Below are 18,954 nucleotides of genomic sequence, written 5' to 3' on the forward strand. Positions count from 1 at the left end.
CAGGGTAGCATACTAACATAGATTCATTTAACAATAGAATAAAACAAACACACTAAAAAGAAGTCTCATGCAGATATACATGTACATAGAATAAAACACACACACTAAAATACACTCTCATGCAGATATACATATACATGTATTATTTTGCAGGAGTTTGGGAGTATATCGAGAAGACCAGAGACCAGGTGACAGACCTGGAGTCTCGTGTACAGAAATCTAAAAATAATGTGGAAGAGGTAGAAAAACTGATGTCAACATGGAGTAAGCTCCCTTTGTTTGAGAGAAGCTCTGAGAAATATGATACCCTTCTGTACCTTGATGACAGGAAGGAACGATTGGAGAAACGATACAAACAGATTACAGAAGTTGGACAGAAACTGCATGAGTTGTTAAAGGTTGGAGAATTAGCTCAAAGTGCGAATTGTTAATGTAGTCTTTGTATCTTTTCAATTCTTTTACATTCTACACATTTATTAATGTTATTTTTATTTAAAAAATGCTTCATTAATGTTACTCTCTATCATTGATGTATTTTGGCATTCAGTGGCCAATTTTACTAAGTCCTTTGTTTGGTCTGATAATGTTTGGTTTTAAAATTTACATGTACATATGATATCTTTCTACATTTGTTCATATAAGCAAGCTAGAAATGCTGATTTGTTGGTTTTTGGGTCTTTAATATGTCACTGAAATTTCCAATTTGTTTTCTTTTACTCATTCATTTAAAAAAAATAACTATGGTATTTCAACAGTCGGCATGAACTTATATATTTGAATATTAATATATATTGTACATGTATTAAAAATGTATTGCTTTACATTGATTTTTGCTGTAGTTATGTTTTTTTTTAAGGAAAACCAGGAATATTTCAAAGCAGATGCCAACTCTGATGACTGGAAAGCATATGTAGATTACATAGACAAGATGGTTGCTGATGGTTTGATTAAAGCCATTCGCTGCAGTTTACGGTTCCTACTTGAAAACACAGACTCCAAGAATGATATCTTCCCTCTGTTTGAGTCCAGTTTAGAACTACAACAGACTGATGTGATCTACATACCCTCGTTGGATTTTGGTGTTGCTGATGGTTACTATGACCTTATTGACAGCCTCATGGGAGATATATTCCGTCAATCTTCTCTAATTCCTCGCCTCTCCGCACACACCGGTCAAGAAAACTACCAATCAGATATGGAGGCTATGGATGACCTTGTTGACATGCGAAATGAAATAATGGATCGTATCAACACTATTATGACTAAAGCAATGGAGCATCGAAACTCGTTTGATAATTATGCCTACCTTTGGGTTGATGACAGGAGTGAATTCATGAGACAGTTTTTACTCTATGGTCATGTTTTGACACAGGAAGAGATTGATTCAGATGAAGGAGTACTTAGAAAACCACCCACACTTGCACAGTTTAAAGTGCAGGTAGTTATTACATGTTTATTACTGTTAATCATTATAGGAAACATCATTTTGAGTAAACAATGGTTGCTAACGACAGCTTATTTCGCTATTTGTATATTCTGCATAATGCTTGCATGTGCTAAAAGAATGAATTCAGATTTTTTCTTCAAAATGCATTTCATCGATTCTGAAACAAACCAATAATTTTTATTTAATTGTCAATAGAAAAGAGAAGAGCCTGGGTTACATTTTTTATTGTTAACAGACTTTAATCTTTTAGTTTTTACATATAAATATACATGTTGTTGAATTCTTTACGTAAAGATTGACACTTACGAGAAGATCTATGATGAAGCAGAGCAGATAGATCCAGTCCAGACATTTGAGAAGTGGTTCCGTGTCAATTCCAGACCTTTCAAACAAGCCTTACTCAACACCATAAAGAAATGGAGCTACATGTTCAAACAACATTTAATTGATCATATCAACAATAGGTATGAGTATATGTTACTGATTTACACTTGTAATGTAAGGGCTATTTCAGAAATAAATGTAGAGTGGGGGGGTGTTGGGAGGCACTTTATATTTGACACCACCATGCTTACAATTTTAATTGATTATTTTCTTCCATTGTTAATGCTTAACTATCTTAAATAACAACCACCCATCAAATTTTAACGGAGGTGCCCCCCTCCCACAATTAATTCTGGAATGGCCCTAATCAAAATGCTTAATTATACGTATAAAAAAATTGAGAACTGGATTGTTACCCTTGCCTTAAATAAAGAATTGGCCCTGTGCAGGTCCGGGTGTTAAAAGAATAGGCCTGCAGCAGTGCTAAGCTTGTCGTATAAGGCGACTAAATAGTGCTCAGAAACGTAGCCGGGGGCTAGGCGCTCTGCCCACAGAGCAACTGGGATGTGTGCCCCAGGTGGTGGAATGGGTTACCCCTGGCGTGTTACATGCTGGGGTTGTCAGGCTATATTACGGAAAACCTGACAGCAAACCATAGTGATGCACCGTGTTGGGAAAGATGCCACATTCCTCGCATGTTAAAAAACGCTGCTGTGGTATTCGATAGGAGTAGGAACCATAGGGCTCCGCCACAAGAGGCTCTCCCTATTTCCAGTGGTAATTAAAATTTGTCTACGCCATTGTCCTTGTGTCCCATCCCTTTTTATTCATTTCATGTTCATTTTATCATCCATTTCATGTTCATCGTCTGAATATAGCTGAAATATTGCTGCTCGGACGTTAAACCCCAACAATCAATCAATCATAAATAAATAAAGAATTGAAAAATTTCTTATAAAACATATTTTGTGTTTAATTGATTTTAATAAGCAATTTGGACATCCTCATTAATCTGACATTTCTATAAAGTTTGCATCATTTGAGTTAAGAATTACTTTTTGCGAGTTCTTGTTTTTGCATTTTCAAGTGAATTATTTTTCACAATGATGAAATTCAAAGTGATTTACAGGGTAGTTACAGTATACTTTACATGAGTATACATATGTATATATATATATTTCTGTATACTCATGTAAAGTATACTAACTATATATGTATATGAAACCTGGAGGAGAATCTCATTTTTTTTTAAATAAAAGAACACATTATGCTAAATTTTTTTTTCCAGTTTCACTGCACTGCAAACAAAGACTTGGAATATTTTCAATTTGAACCTTTCTGGTCTCAATTTCCTGTATATGTACATGAACATGTAGTATGTTTGATCTTTCAATTGCTTGACAAATCATTTTTCATATTTATTTTACAATACATTATTGCCACTCCTATATAACTTTATGAAGGTAAAGTAATTTATGTAATTGGTCATTTCTTGTTCACTTTAGTCTGAAGGAGTTGTCAGATTTCATCGCCAAGACAGATCGTGGATTACTGAAGCCTGTAAAGGATTATAATGAGTTGGTAGAGTGTATGGGATATCTGCTGGCAGTCAAAGAGAGGCAGGCTGTTACGGATGAAATGTTTGATCCACTGAAACAGACCATAGAATTACTGAAAACTTATAACCAGGAAATGCCAGAGGATGTCCACCTGCAGCTTCAGGTTTGTTTGTTGTTCAGAGGAAAAATGAAAGAAATCTTGTTCATATATTTTAAAAGCAACTGAGAAAAATTTCATGTGTTTAGGATCAGTATGAAAAACTTATGTTTGATATTAAAAAATTTATTATTAATGAAAAACAAATGAATAAATTCATGCATATTTTTCATTTGACTTGAGTATGGTTTTCATACAATTTTGGAAAACATGTTTTCATGCATTTTATGCCCACAACACAAGAAATTGTAATTGCTCTTAACATCAGAAAACATGTTGCAATTTTCCTGTGTTATATACATATCATGTATATACGATAGTTATTAAGAATTTTGCTTTAATCCTGCAAACAACATTTAGGGTAGCATAGCAACCATCTGCCCTTTTGTTTATGTATCTAGTAACTGCAACTTTACATGGACCATTGAGTGAATTTTGACAAATTTATATTTAGAATTGTGTTGAGCATGATAGTTATTGTCAGGTGCTTGCTAAGGGAGATAATCCAGTTTTGTATTTTACATGTAGCAATCTAGGGTTTTACTCGCATGTCTAGTTAGTTCACACAAATACAAGAACACAGAAACAAACTATAACATATGTTTACATGTAGCAACTGAAAGGAAACAAAAAAAAAAACAGAATCTAGTAATTGAATGACAACTCGTTGCACCACTAAAAACTATTAGTATGCTTTATACATGTAGTTATTTGTCTACTTGTTTGTCAGTTTTATGCCTTAAGTTTTTATTGTGAGCAACTTAAGGAGGTAGACCTGGGGTAAGGGATATAACTCTTGAAATTAGTGATATGTTTTAATTATATTCAATTTCATTAAAGTGTATCAAGCTTTCATTTGAAATAGAATGATATTAATCCAAGTTACTCTGATGCTTAGATGAGATTGATATAAAATGCTTTACACAAACCTTCCATTGATTTTTAAGAGTTATGTCCCTAACTCTAGGTGTACCTCCTTAATTACTGTGCTTTATTTGTGGGTGAGTAGAAATTATTACCTTGTGTAAATTTTGGAGCTTATCAAAGCATACTCATTATACTTTAAATAAATTGCCTAGTCACTAATTTAATAGCTTTGTTCCTTTTAAAGTACATCAAAGTTCTTTATTTTGCAGGAGCTGCCTGAAAAGTGGAACAATACAAAGAAAATTGCAATCACAGTTAAACAGGAAGTGGCTCCATTACAGACCGAAGAAGTCAACAACATCAGGAAGAAATCTGCGACATTCGATGTCAAGCAACATAATTTCCGTGAACAGTTCAGAAATATCAGACCCTTCCAGTATGACTGTGAGAATCCGTATGAATTGATGGGAAAAGTAAGTATTTTTTACATTAAGAAAAGTAGAATTCAAGTGCTGTTTTCACGTCATAAGTTTTCTCCTCTACTGTTGTTTTTTGTGCACTATTCATAAAATATAAAGAAAGTTGAAAGGCATTCATAAATTATTAACCCCATGAAACATAAAAAAACGATATACTTTAAGATTAAAACAATTGCACCTAAATTTCAGTACCACAAGGATATGTCTTCCATGGAAAAACAGATGACTGCCCTGCTGGAAGCATCAAGCCTTTTTGAGGTAAATGCTCCTGACTTCAAACAGCTCAAACAGTGTAGAAAAGAAATGAAACTCCTCAAGCAGTTGTGGGACTATATCATTATAGTAAGAAGTAGCTTTGATGACTGGAAGACCACACCATGGAAAGAAATCAATGTTGAACAGATGGAAATTGACTGCAAGAAACTTGCTAAAGATATCCGGGCCCTTGACAAAGAATCACGTTCCTGGAATGCATACAGTGGATTAGAGGATAGCCTGAAGAATATGTTGACTTCTCTGAAGGCTGTCAATGAACTGCAAAACCCAGCAATCAGGAAAAGGCACTGGCAACAGCTGATGACTGCCACCCATGTAAGGCTATCATAAATATATATTTGTCTCATGTAAGAAGTAATTCTAAGAAAATTTGATGTGTAGGGGTATAACAACCAGGAAAAGGCATTGGCAGCAGCCGATGGCAGCTTTTCTTGTAATGTCATAACAAGCAGATATTTGTTTTGTGTAAAAGATATTTTACATGTATGAAGAAAGGTGTAATTTTTAGGCATAAAACAATGAAAGAGCACTGATAACAACTGATGGCTCCACTAGTGTAAATGTATATGTTTGTTTTATGTAATAAAGTATGATGTTTAACAAATCTAAAAATACAAATAGTAAAAATAAATATTGTGGTGCAGGGAACCACATTGTCAGCAAGTGATAACTGTCACATATACTGTGAAAGTTTGTTTATGGGGTACCCATATTTTGTGGTTTTCACGGGTTTGGTTAACCATTAAATTTGGTTCCCAATGAAAAAGGATATTTCCCAATTGTTTGTATGACAGAGTTTTCATATCCACAAATTTAAGAATCTATGAACTGATCATTTCCACCTATACCACAAAAATTGGTACCCATGAATAAAAGTAGTTCCACAGTAATGGGAACAGAATGTTGTTTATAACTACAGGTTAAGTTTGTAATGGATGAACACACGACCTTAGCTGACCTTTTGTCCTTGAACCTTCATCGTTATGAGGAGGAGGTTCACAGTATTGTAGACAAGGCCTCCAAAGAGATGAGTATGGAGAAGGTCCTGAATGAGTTAGAGGTTACCTGGTCCTCTATGGAATTTGAACATGAGAAACACCCAAGAACTAGCATCACTTTGTTGAAGACCAGTGAGGAGCTGATAGAAACTTTGGAGGATAATCAGGTAGTAGAGCTTATATTGTTAAAGTTGAGACATTAAATCTAGCATGGCTGAGAGTGCAAGACAAATAAATCTCAGATATCCAAGGGTAAGATTTCAAGTTTTCAGAGTTAAAGAAAATTGAAATCTTTGACTGAAGGTATTTGAGATTCCTCGTTTGGAATTTTCTGTCAGTGAGTATTTTCACACTTTCAGAATTATCTTATGATAAATATACTCTTTTTGCCACTATTCCTTTGGAATTGCAACACACCATTAAATATTTTGATATGATGTCTAAATATGATATGTTAAATAAATATCAGATTGCTGAAAAATAGCAATATCCTTCTCCAAAAGTTGAGAGTAGGATATTTGTACATTTCAGTCATGTAAGATTTCTTAATCTCACTTATGGGTGAAATGAAGCATGCTATGTTTGTGACATCACAATGCAACAATTATGACATTTTGTAAATACAAAAAAAAAAGAATTGGCATACTTATTCAAATTTAATTTTTAAAGTCATGACAAGAATTACATACTGCCAAAAAATGCTCAACTACAAACTATCGGACACTTTAAAGGCAGGTAAATGGTTTGTTAGAGAACTTGACATACTCCCGTAGAATGTTCTCCAATATTTCTTGGTCTTGCACTCTCAGCAGTGTTAGATTTATTCATTTGTTTAGTATTCCTTCATCAAGTGAAGTCTGTCTTTCCATAACAGCCTTAGACCATCTCTTTAATTAAGATGTGCATGTGCATTACTCTTTTGAAGAGTTGTTAACAGGGGTGAGACAGGTCTTAAAGAATAACCAGGTAGTTAACACAATTTTTATTTGCAAACTACATCAGATCATCTCTGGGTTGGCTTATTATCCTTATCAAAATAAAACGTTTTCTGTACACACAGCCACACAAAGTGACAATGTATTTTATGATCTAGTAGGATCTTTTTCAAGCTAAGTTTATTTATTGACTGTCATGAAATATTTTTCAAGTTGATATTTCAGTATTATCAGATTATTTACACAAAAGTAATAGCTATTTTAAGTTGTTTTTACCCGAACAAGTTTTTTGCAATGTGGCTGGATATCATTTAATGTCCCATTTGATGCCATATTTTCAATTCTTCTTATAGAATGGACCCTAAGAACATCACCAAAATTTATAGTAACACTGAAAGCATGCTGAATGTTTACTTCTTCTAAATTTAAAAAAATATTTTTAGTTTTCTTACATGTATATGTACATGTATGTGTTGTTTATTTTTAGGTACAACTACAGAACATGCTGTCATCTAAATATATTGCTCACTTCTCTAATGAAGTATCTGGCTGGCAGAAAAAATTATCAACAGCTGATCAGGTGATTACGATTTGGATGGAGGTACAGAGGACTTGGTTACATCTGGAGAGTATCTTCATTGGGTCTGAGGACATTAGAAATCAGCTGCCGGAAGATAGTAAGAGATTTGATGGAATAGATACTGACTTTAAGGTATGTTGATGTGGGCATTTTTAGTGGTGATATGGTTTCACCTAATAAATTTTTTTAAAATTCAAAAAATTTACAACATTTTGAAGATGTTGTCAGAGTTTGTGACCGTATAGTGGGTACTTTTTGCTGGGTGCTAATTTTGGGATATTTTAGCAGTCTGTCAAAATATTTACCCTGGACTTAAATACTTAGTTAACCAATTATCATCCACCAAAATTAGAAACACCAACATTTTTTCTATACCTTTTTACTTCAAAATCGACAAATTTTGTACTCGCTGATTTGTTAATAATTTTTCAGGAACTTGTAAAAGAAATGGAGAAAACAAAGAATGTTGTTGCTGCCACCAACCAGTCTAAACTGTATGAGAGATTAGAGGCTGTCCAGGAGCAGTTAACTCTGTGTGAGAAAGCTTTGGCTGAGTATCTAGAGACCAAGAGATTGGCTTTCCCAAGGTTTTATTTTGTATCTTCAACAGATCTCCTGGATATTTTATCTAATGGCAACAATCCACCTGCAGTTAGTATTTTGTTTGATTTTTTTAAATTTTAAAACAGAAATTATCATGATGTGGTTGCTATTGTAAAAAATGTGACTGACTATAAATTTCAAGTATTAAAACTGGCATATTTTAATCTTTAACGTATTTAATAGGAAATTTTTCTCAAAATCATATCTTCACTCAGTTGACAAAATCTCAATAACTAAGACACTAATTTCTGAATTTATGTTATACCTGTCTTTTTATGTGTTTTAGCATATCATTGTTATCCATCCACAAGTCACAGGGTAATTTGAAAATTTAATAATTGCAAGCATAACTTTTCCCACTTTTTATAAAAATTCCACTATTGTGAAAGTACTTTTTTCGATGTTCGGACGTTAAACCCCAACAAACAAACAAAACTTTTTTCGAAGATTAGGGAAGAAACACAAGTTCTTGTATTCTTCAGTTTGAGGTGGTTTTGAGATTTTCAGTATACACATCAAGAAGATTCTCTGTTTTATTGGAAATTAAATTTCATGGTTTGGCTGCTCACGAAAATCACGAAAATTTGTAGCCCTTGAACAATAGAACTTTCACAGTATTACAAATCTGAATTTTACCATTACAATGCTTTTTTTATACTGTATATTTACTTCCGATATTGCCAATTTCAGCTTTGTTTGTTGGCCTTGTAAAATCATACCTGTAATTATAAGTACAGTGTTTGTCCTTATGGCTGGTGGCTTCTTTAAATTTTCATATGAATTTTGTTTTGAAAATAATTGGACTTAAAGCATCAAGAAAAGAACAGGAATATCTTAAGCTCAGCTGGTTTGTTAACACGTAATTTTACTTATATTAAGGTCTGCAGACATCTGACCAAGTTATTTGACAGTATGGCAAAGCTGAAATTTGCGGAGGATAAATCTGGAGGGGAACAGAAGACTGGTCTGGCAATGTGGAGTAAAGATGGTGAATATGTCGACTTCGATAAACCGTGCGATCTAAGTGGAAGGGTAAGACTGGTGGATTTGATATCCTCCTGGATTCTATTGATATTTGACAGCTTTTTATCCTTGTATTACTTTTAGACTAAATTTTTACTTATCAATAAACAGAAAAAAATAAATACCACATAATTGAAAAAAAAATTGTTTTCTGACCAATTGAAAATAACAAGAACATCTGATGTATTGTGGAAGGATATATTTGAGTCCTTATTATTAAGCGTTTTTTTTTAACTACAGGTTGAAGAATGGTTGAACAGACTACTTGACACAATGAAAGAGACTGTGAGACATGAGCTAACTGATGCTGTCACTACATATGAAGAGAAACCCAGAGACCAATGGCTGTTTGATTTCCCAGCACAGCCAGCATTGTGTGGTACACAAATCTGGTGGACTACAGAGGTCAACATAGCTTTTGGTAGACTTGAAGAGGGATATGAAAACGGACTAAAGGATTACAATAAGAAACAGGTGAAAAGAGGGTGTAGGGGTGGTTTGACAGGTGAATAGGGAAGTCTGCACGTGGGTGTAGGGGGGTGGTTTGAAATGTGAATAAAGAAGTCTGCCCTGATCATGAGGTGCAAGGGTGGTGTGAAAGGTAAATGGAGAAGTCTGCCCAGAGGTGTAGGGATGGTGTGAAAGGTGAATGGGGAAATCTGTGTAGGGATGTAGTGGTGATATTAAAGGGGAAAGAGAAAGTCTTTCCAGTGGTGTAAGGTTGATATGAAAGTAGAAAGGGAAAATCTGCCATTGGAATGAGCTAGTGAAGTCAGCAGAGCTTTAGTAGAATTAAGAAGGGATATGACATTGACAGATTAAAACAATATGAAACCCCCCCCCCAAAAAAAACAGTTGAATTACGGTTGTGTATTGGCAGTGTAAAGAAGGAAGAAATGTGGTATAACGTTGAGATAAACTTTGAAGTTAACACAGCTTATGGTATACATAAAGAGGGATATTAATAAGTTCATGTTTAAGTAACTGGAGATTGGATTTATAATGCAGATGGACCAAATCTCCAACTTGCACATTTGTATTTATTTGGCTTTAAACAATGTGAAAATGATCATAATCACATAGAAAGTTTCTGATCTTTTCTCATCATGCTCATTGATTTAAATGAAATAAGCCAAGAACTGAACAGTTAACTTGAATGCTCCTATAACAATGATAATGATGCTTGATTTTCTCTGTTTTAGATAGCTCAGTTGAATAGTCTAATCTCAATGCTGATTGGACAGCTTAGTAAAGGAGACAGGCAAAAGATCATGACTATATGTACAATAGATGTCCACGCTCGGGATGTTGTGTCCAAACTTATTGCCAACAGAGTTGACAGTTCACAAGCTTTTGCCTGGCTGAGCCAACTTCGTCATCGTTGGGATGATAATGTGAGGCACTGCTTTGCCAATATTTGTGATGCTCAGTTTAAATATTCCTATGAGTACCTAGGAAATACAGCTCGTCTAGTGATTACTCCACTAACTGACAGGTACATGTACATGATGTATATTTAAAGTGAGTTGACTCCAACCTCTGACCGTGATGAACTGGAATAGCCCAAAGTAAACACCAGCTTTGCTAACTGAACTAATTTATTGAATAAGTAATTATATTTGAATGACCATTGAGATAAAGTTCCATTGTTACCAATTCAATAGAGGTGTTCACTAAGTAATACTGCCATTTTCCTTGGGCTACATACCCCAGTATAGCTTGGTCAGAAGTTGGGAGTCAATTCACTTTTAGTTTCTGATATAAAGCAGCACTTGTCTAATACCTAGAATAATAAACTAATAATAAAACATATTGTCATATTGTAGGCATAAAAATGCTACAGAAAAAAACCTCATTTGAATTTATTTGTTACTCTATTGTATGAAGTTTTTCTCCATTTGTTTTCTACAGGTATTCATGTTATAAGTGTCTTATAGCTATCTAGTTTTCAACTGACGTACTGCATTTCTGAAGTTTGTTCAACGACTTTTTTTGTAAAATGGTCTAATGAACAGAAACCAGTTCCTTGATGATTTTTTTTAAATACAATTTATTCAGAATATTTATTATATTGTTATAGTAATATTTTTTAATGTAACAAAATTTTTTTTTAATGGATGATCAGGTTTAGAGAAAAATTCCATGGCTTCATTGTGGCAAAAATTAGGTAATGTAAGTTTTGGTTAAAAAAAGGTGAAATCTATTTAAATTTAGTGACATTTTCCACAATGATTTCTGATATGGCAAAAACATGGTTTTTCCTGTTATTTCAGATGTTACATCACTCTGACCCAGTCTCTCCATCTGGTTATGAGTGGAGCTCCAGCGGGTCCTGCTGGAACTGGTAAAACAGAGACTACCAAAGACTTGGGCCGAGCCTTGGGAATCATGGTCTATGTCTTCAACTGCTCTGAACAGATGGACTATAAGGTATGAATCAGACTAGTAGTGAAAGGAATTTCAATCATTCATACCCATCAATATGTGTTAAAATGACTGAAAGTTTTTGACTCTTTGTCTTTTGTGCCGCTGTTTGCTACAAATGCTGTCTGTTAATTAGTCCAGTCTATCTTCACAAGATTACTTAACACAAAGTCCTTATACAGCCTCTTAATGACAGATTGTTTCACTTTTGCAACTTTTGTGTTGTTCACATAAAACTTTCCATTCACTCTCTTTAAATTGCCAATTAGGACACATTTCATTTATTTAGATATAACATTTTTCTGTCTTTTTTTTTCCTTTTTCATTTTTCAGTCCATTGGTAATATCTATAAAGGACTAGCTCAGTCAGGGGCTTGGGGTTGTTTTGACGAATTCAATCGCATAGCTGTTGAGGTCTTGTCAGTTGTAGCCGTACAAGTCAAGTGTATCCAGGATGCTATCAGAGAGAAAAAGACTGAATTCAGTTTCCAAGGTCAAGAAATCAAGCTGAACCCTAACGTTGGTCTGTTTATTACCATGAATCCAGGCTATGCTGGAAGGACAGAGCTGCCAGAGAACCTTAAAGCCCTTTTCAGACCCTGTGCTATGGTGGTTCCTGACATTGAAATGATTTGTGAGATTATGTTGGTAGCAGAAGGTTTCCTTGATGCCAAGATGTTGGCCAGGAAGTTCATCACCCTTTACAACCTTTGTGGAGAGCTTTTATCTAAGCAGGACCATTATGACTGGGGACTTAGGGCAGTAAAATCTGTCTTGGTCGTTGCTGGGTCCCTGAAAAGAAGTGATCCTGATAGACCAGAAGACCAGGTAGGTACAGTACAAGTGAGGACAAAGGGCTTTTCATCCTACAACGAAGCTTTCTGCCATACAAATAAAGCTTATCGAGTAATGCAAAACTTTATTCCTCCACTGCATAATATCATTTCTTGGTTATCTTTTCAGTAAAGTGCAACGTCATAAACAGGAAAAGATAATAAGTTTAAAGGTGCCCTTGCTGACCACTGTGCTTAAAAGATTGCTGAAAAAATAATTTGTTTTGGACAAATTTCACATGTTTTATTAGAAAATGTAGTTGCAGGATAAAAACAATACATGAACATTGCTGAAAATTTCAATATATTTATTTGTACTGGCTTCGAAACTGTCAGATTAGCTCAGAAGAACTCTCGCAATGTGACTGTTCCTAAAGCTTGTCAGACAAATTTGATATTTCCCAGCAATATATATGTATTGTATATGAAGTTCGTCCTGATTGTTGCTGGATAACAGAATTATAAATATTGATACCCAAAATAAAATTCTTAAATGTTTTACTGGCTATTTATATCATCTTTGCTTCATTTATACACTATGAACCAAACACATGCATTACTTTCATTCCTGACAACACAGTTATTGGATAAAAATAAGTTTTTGGTTGAAAAAAAGCAGCCTTATTTACCCCATTCCTTTTCCCATGTTTCAGGTACTGATGAGAGCCCTTAGAGATTTCAACATTACCAAGATAGTGACAGATGATATCCCTGTATTTATGGGTTTGATTGGGGATCTGTTCCCTGCCCTGAATGTCCCCAGGAAGAGGGATATGGACTTTGAGGCCAACATTAAACAGGCTGTTGTAGAAATGAAATTACAACCAGAGGAGAATTTTATATTGAAGGTAAGTGGTTGCTGGTTCAGTTTGGTATTTAGCTTATCTTTACTGTCAGAAAAGAGTCTTTAAAGCTCAGTTGTATTTAAAAAAAAAAAATTAGGAGTTACATTTATCTACAAAACAAATTGACTTTTATTATTTTTGACTATTTTGAACTATTAGTATTTTTTTTGGATATAAGGGATCAAAGGGACCACACAAGAAAAAAATCGACTATTTCAAATTTTTTTCAGTTAAAATTTCAAACTTTGAGCTATATTGTGTCCCAGCCAGTTGTTGTGTCATAATGAAGTGTAAATCCCTATGCAGTTATGTGTGGCAAAATCTAATATTATGTCCACACTTCCCTTAACAGTTCAGGTTCAACCACTGCAGTCGTATCATGCTGTACCCAACAGTTAATAGAATTTTGTTCCAGCAAAAAAGTTTAGTTTTATTTTTTTTTTTTAATATATTTTGGCAGAAATGTTTTGATATTTTGAATGGTAATGTGGGATATTTCAAGCTGAGTTTGAATGTAATAAGCTTTAGAAACAAATTCACCATAAATGTTACTAAATGCAAAAGTACCTTCATTTTATTACAAATATTTGCTGTTAAGTCAGTAACCATTTTCTCATCCTGACAGATTGTTCAGCTACAAGAATTATTAGATGTGCGTCATTCAGTGTTCATCCTTGGTCAAGCTGGAGTTGGTAAAAGTATGGTATGGCAGGCACTGAATAAGACGTATAAGGGACTGGGGAAGAAACCAGTATCAGTTGACATAGATCCTAAGGCTGTCACTAATGATGAACTGTTTGGTATCATTAATCCACATACAAGAGAGTGGAAAGATGGTAGGTACATGTATAGCAAATATTTATAATCTATCTGTACATGTATATAAAATTTTGTTATCTTTTATGTACTTTTTTGTGAAAGAGTTAGACATACATTTGTAGTTGATCATATTGTGCCACCATTTTGATTCGACAAAATTTTACAGGAGTAATGTGACTATGCATTTCAACTTTTTTTGCGGTGGCAGGCTACGAGAAGCTTTTTTAAAGTGATGTCTGTGACTAAATAGAATTCCATCTGTTTTTGACATATCAACATGTGATCACACCATACTCTGTCACACTGACTACATTAATATATTGTTCTGTCAGATTTTTTTTTCCAAGATGTCATTACTATGTTAATATTGACTTTATATATATTGGATATTTCTGTAGGGGAGAGTTAAATTGTTATTTCATTCTCAGGACTTTTCTCTGTGATCATGAGGGACCAGGCAGAGATGACAACAGACAACCCTAAATGGATAGTCCTGGATGGAGATGTGGATCCTATGTGGATAGAGTCCTTGAACACAGTAATGGATGACAACAAGGTTTTGACTCTTGCCAGTAATGAGAGGATTCCACTCACAGATAGCATGAGACTGTTGTTTGAAGTCAGTCATCTGAAGACAGCAAACCCATCGACTGTGTCCAGGGCTGGTGTATTGTATATTAACACTGCTGATGTAGGATGGAATCCGTATGTTTTACTGATTAAGGCAGTCCCAGAGTTTTAACTTACTATGACTTCATTGAAATTACAAAAACCAATCTTGACACATTATGAAATCCTCTAAGTATGGTAAGGGGCACATTCAATCCAATAAAACCTGTTTAAGGATTTTACTGTGTGTTGACAATAGATGTTTCTGTCTTCCTGTAGGTATTGTATAACTTCAGCTTTTTAATTGAGTCATTCTGGTTTGATAATAGGTATTGGTCCACTGACAGTCTTGAGAAAAGATTATGTACATGCACCATGGATGACAATAAAAAAAGGTGGCATGTTGTCTTTGTTATAGGTCAACCACAGGCCTGTTTTTAATGTGGGCATCATCTGTGTTTTGGAGACAAAGATGTTTCTAAGGTTGTCCTACATTAGGGATTTGGCTCAGCTGTGTGGAGTGGGGCCATCATTTTGTCTAGTTAGGTACTATTTTTGTCTTATGTGGAAAACGCTCTCAGCCTATACCCTGATAATTTGTAAGTGAATTATTGGAATTTTTAAATCCGCTCATATTTTTTTATATGGGCCAAGAAGAGCTTTTTCTTCAGAGGGAGCTGTACTGGGTGTTGCGGGCTGAATGGTGCTCTCCTTGGTTGTCCCATAGATATTTCCCTTAGCTTCTCCGCTTAACTATGTACATTTCATTCTTTCTACAGATATGTACAGAGTTGGTTAGACACAAGAACTGTCCAATCAGAAAGAGCTAACCTAAGTATAATGTTCGACAAGTATGTGCCTATCTGTCTGGATACTCTGCGTCACCGCTTTAAGAAGATCACTCCTGTAGCTGAAGTCAGCCATATCATGATGCTGTGTTATCTTCTGGAATGTCTATTGACAGACACAAACATCCCTCATGATAGCCCAAAAGAGCTGTATGAGCTTTACTTTGTGTTTGCCTGTGTGTGGGCTTTTGGTGGTGTTATGTTTCAGGATCAGGTAGATATTTTACTATGATAGAAAACATGTTGAGAAGAAAAACATTGCAATCAGTTTATTATACCCATAGATATTTTATTCTGCTTGATTTAGATTAGTTATCTTTGTCTTATATACACATACATACAGTCATGTGAGTTCTGCTAAACTCAACATTCCATTCTCAGGTGTCTATGTATGTAATCACTGAGAAGATCTGTAAGATCTGATGCCGTCACAAACACTCTCAATGCTTTGACAGATATTTTAAAATATCTTGTCATGTACAAGAGATAGAAAATATCTGTCAACAAGATTAAAGGAAAGAAGTAGATTACCAAAATTGGTAATCTACTTCTTTCCTTTAATCTTGTTGACAGATATTTTCTATCTCTTGTACATGACAAGATATTGGTAATCTACTTCTTTCCTTTAATCTTGTTGACAGATATTTTCTATCTCTTGTACATGACAAGATATTGGTAATCTACTTCTTTCCTTTAATCTTGTTGACAGATATTTTCTATCTCTTGTACATGACAAAATATTTTAAAATATCTGTCAAAGCATTGAGAGTGTTTGTGACGGCATCAGATCTTCTTTCAGGCTTCAAATGAAAATGCTGTCATATAAAAGTAGCATGACAAATCTAAAAACTGAAGTTAAGGGTTGAGGTTTGACAACTAGAGACTATGATATTCATGATTGTAAAAAGTCTTACTTTTGATACAAGGATATTTTTTAAATTAGCCATGTTTCCTTGTTGTGATACAATGCATGACATTTGTAACTGTGTAATGTCTAGTTAATACAAATGGAATAGGGAGTGTTGGCATTCATATCATAAAATTGATTTTTAAACTAAGAAAATGTATCAAATACATCAAAACATGTTTGAAACCCTTGGTTATGATGTCTTTAATTTGGTAGAAAATCACCAGAGAACTTGAAATTTTACCATTTGTTGTCTTGAGATTTCTCTGCAATTCATTTTCAGTTGTGTCTGACTCTTGATTTTCTTGACCATATGTGTTTTACACATTATTTCATTCATTTTTGCCATCCTTTGTTTTAAGTGTTTCATCTACTTGACTTAATTGTTTACAGTTGGTAGATTACCGAGTTGAGTTTACCAAGTGGTGGACCACCGAGTTCAAAACTGTGAAGTTCCCTGCTGGTGGGACTGTGTTTGACTACTTCATTGACCCAGAGACCAAGAAGTTTGAACCTTGGACGAAACAAGTTCCCAAATTTGAGCTGGACACTGATATTCCATTACAGGTAGTCTCATGTCCCTCTCTTGGAGGAAAGGGATAAACATGCATGTATGCATGTGTGTTGATTGTAACCATAAATTTGAGGATGTGTGTGCACCTTTAGCAGGGCAGATTTTACTGTACATGCAAATTGTGTTTTTTGTAAGTTTTTTTTACTGTTTTATTGCAAAAGAAATGTGAAATGGTTGTAATTTCAGTTATTAAAACTTGTCTTTAGAATGTTTTTACATAAATGCAAAGGAGTTAGTTTGGATATCGCCGAAATTATTATTACATTATGGCATAAAACATAAGTGCAATAAGTATATGCATGCAATAACTACTGCATTTGTCATTGCAGGCAGCTTTGGTTCACACAGCTGAAACTACCAGAATCAAATACTTCCTGGACATGCTAATCGAAAGGAAACGTCCAGTCCTCTTGGTCGGTAATGCAGGTACTGGAAAGACTGTCCTGATGCAGGAAAAGCTTCTCAGTCTCTCTGATGATTATATGATTTCCAATGTACCATTCAATTTTTACACAACATCTGCCATGTTGCAGAGAGTCCTTGAGAAGCCATTGGAAAAGAAGGCAGGGAGAAACTTTGGACCTCCAGGAACAAGGAGACTCATTTATTTTGTAGATGATATGAACATGCCTGAGGTTTGTTTTATCATTTTACATAGTTATATGCATACATAATGCAGTGTATCTTTTTTCCGAAGATGCATACATTTATGTAAATCTCATGTTTTAAGGGCATTTAAGATCATATTAGTATTGTCACTGTTAGTTAAAATATTTTTTTGTTGTCCAGTGTTTTAAACATCACAGTATTAACACAAAAATGTTATAATTGTTATTCTGTTATTCTAATGAATGGCCCTGTACTTTTATGACTCTGCATTGTATACTGCTGTCTGTTCTTCCTTTCTTTGAATGAGAACTTGTAAAGTAGGATTTTAACCATTTGTGGTACAATATCAGTGTTTGGGATCAAAAATTTTTAGAAAGGGCCATTCAGTATTTCAGAGTTTCATATTTTAATGGGACATTTGAAGCTTGAATTTGATAAATGGCGCATGGATCCTGATCCCAATCCCTGCATGTATTTATTTTTTCAGAGTAATGTGGCTATTGTTTTACCATTTGATTCCACATGGCTGTTGATTCAGCAGATATAAATATTTTTTGATTGATTTTAGGTTGACAGATATTTCACGGTACAGCCCCACACACTGGTCAGGCAGCACATAGATCATGGCCATTGGTATGATAGAACTAAACTCACCATCAAGGAGATTCACAACACTCAGTATGTGGCTTGTATGAATCCAACAGCTGGCAGCTTTACTATTGACTCCAGACTCCAGGTAAGTCATTAACAGCCAGCAGTTTTACTATTGACTCCAGACTCCAGGTAAGTCATTAACAGCCAGCAGTTTTACTATTGACTCCAGACTCCAGGTAAGTCATTAACAGCCATCAGTTTTACTATTAACTCCAGACATCAGGTTAGTCATCAACACTTTGTACCTTTACTAATGACTCCAGACTCCAGGTAATTCATTAATTGTTGACTGCTGTACCATTGACTTTAAACTCCAGGTTTGTCATTACATAATTTTCGTATGCTTTGAAATGTAATGTACTGTAAACATATTAATTGTTAAATGAACATACTCCCATGTAACAAAAATCATTTGTTTCAAATAAGGATTAGCATTACATGTTTATATTATCAAAAGTTAATGTTGGGTACTAGTTTACAGGAGTTACTGTTTACAGCGAAAATAGCAAAAATCAATACTTATTTGTTTCTTGTAGTAAATTTAAGGAAGTGATAAATTGTCTTCTCAAAGAAAAACCAACAGA

The 18,954-nt window shown here is 34.5% G+C and overlaps 1 protein-coding gene across 3 annotated transcripts in view; it reads left to right on the forward strand.

Moving 5' to 3' along the window:
• The window catches only part of LOC148620402 (dynein beta chain, ciliary-like), a 58,205-nt gene that overhangs the window by 19,676 nt on the left and 19,575 nt on the right, over positions 1–18,954 (forward strand). For all 3 annotated transcript variants that reach the window (XM_088581261.1, XM_088581260.1, XM_088581262.1), the window contains 21 exons: positions 154–398; positions 857–1,438; positions 1,742–1,911; positions 3,277–3,493; positions 4,624–4,827; positions 5,023–5,424; positions 6,029–6,274; positions 7,530–7,754; positions 8,055–8,273; positions 9,105–9,257; positions 9,489–9,722; positions 10,451–10,743; positions 11,522–11,678; positions 12,006–12,500; positions 13,159–13,353; positions 13,976–14,186; positions 14,598–14,874; positions 15,558–15,840; positions 16,927–17,100; positions 17,437–17,742; positions 18,285–18,452. In XM_088581261.1, coding sequence (XP_088437387.1) covers positions 154–398; positions 857–1,438; positions 1,742–1,911; positions 3,277–3,493; positions 4,624–4,827; positions 5,023–5,424; positions 6,029–6,274; positions 7,530–7,754; positions 8,055–8,273; positions 9,105–9,257; positions 9,489–9,722; positions 10,451–10,743; positions 11,522–11,678; positions 12,006–12,500; positions 13,159–13,353; positions 13,976–14,186; positions 14,598–14,874; positions 15,558–15,840; positions 16,927–17,100; positions 17,437–17,742; positions 18,285–18,452 — 5,456 coding nt within the window. The remainder of the gene's footprint in view (positions 1–153; positions 399–856; positions 1,439–1,741; positions 1,912–3,276; positions 3,494–4,623; positions 4,828–5,022; positions 5,425–6,028; positions 6,275–7,529; positions 7,755–8,054; positions 8,274–9,104; positions 9,258–9,488; positions 9,723–10,450; positions 10,744–11,521; positions 11,679–12,005; positions 12,501–13,158; positions 13,354–13,975; positions 14,187–14,597; positions 14,875–15,557; positions 15,841–16,926; positions 17,101–17,436; positions 17,743–18,284; positions 18,453–18,954) is intronic.

Source organism: Perna viridis, chromosome 4, assembly GCF_037379345.1.
Source record: "Perna viridis isolate PV_CMFRI_1.1 ecotype Kerala chromosome 4, ASM3737934v1, whole genome shotgun sequence".
In the NCBI taxonomy this organism is placed as follows: Eukaryota; Metazoa; Mollusca; class Bivalvia; order Mytilida; family Mytilidae; genus Perna; species Perna viridis.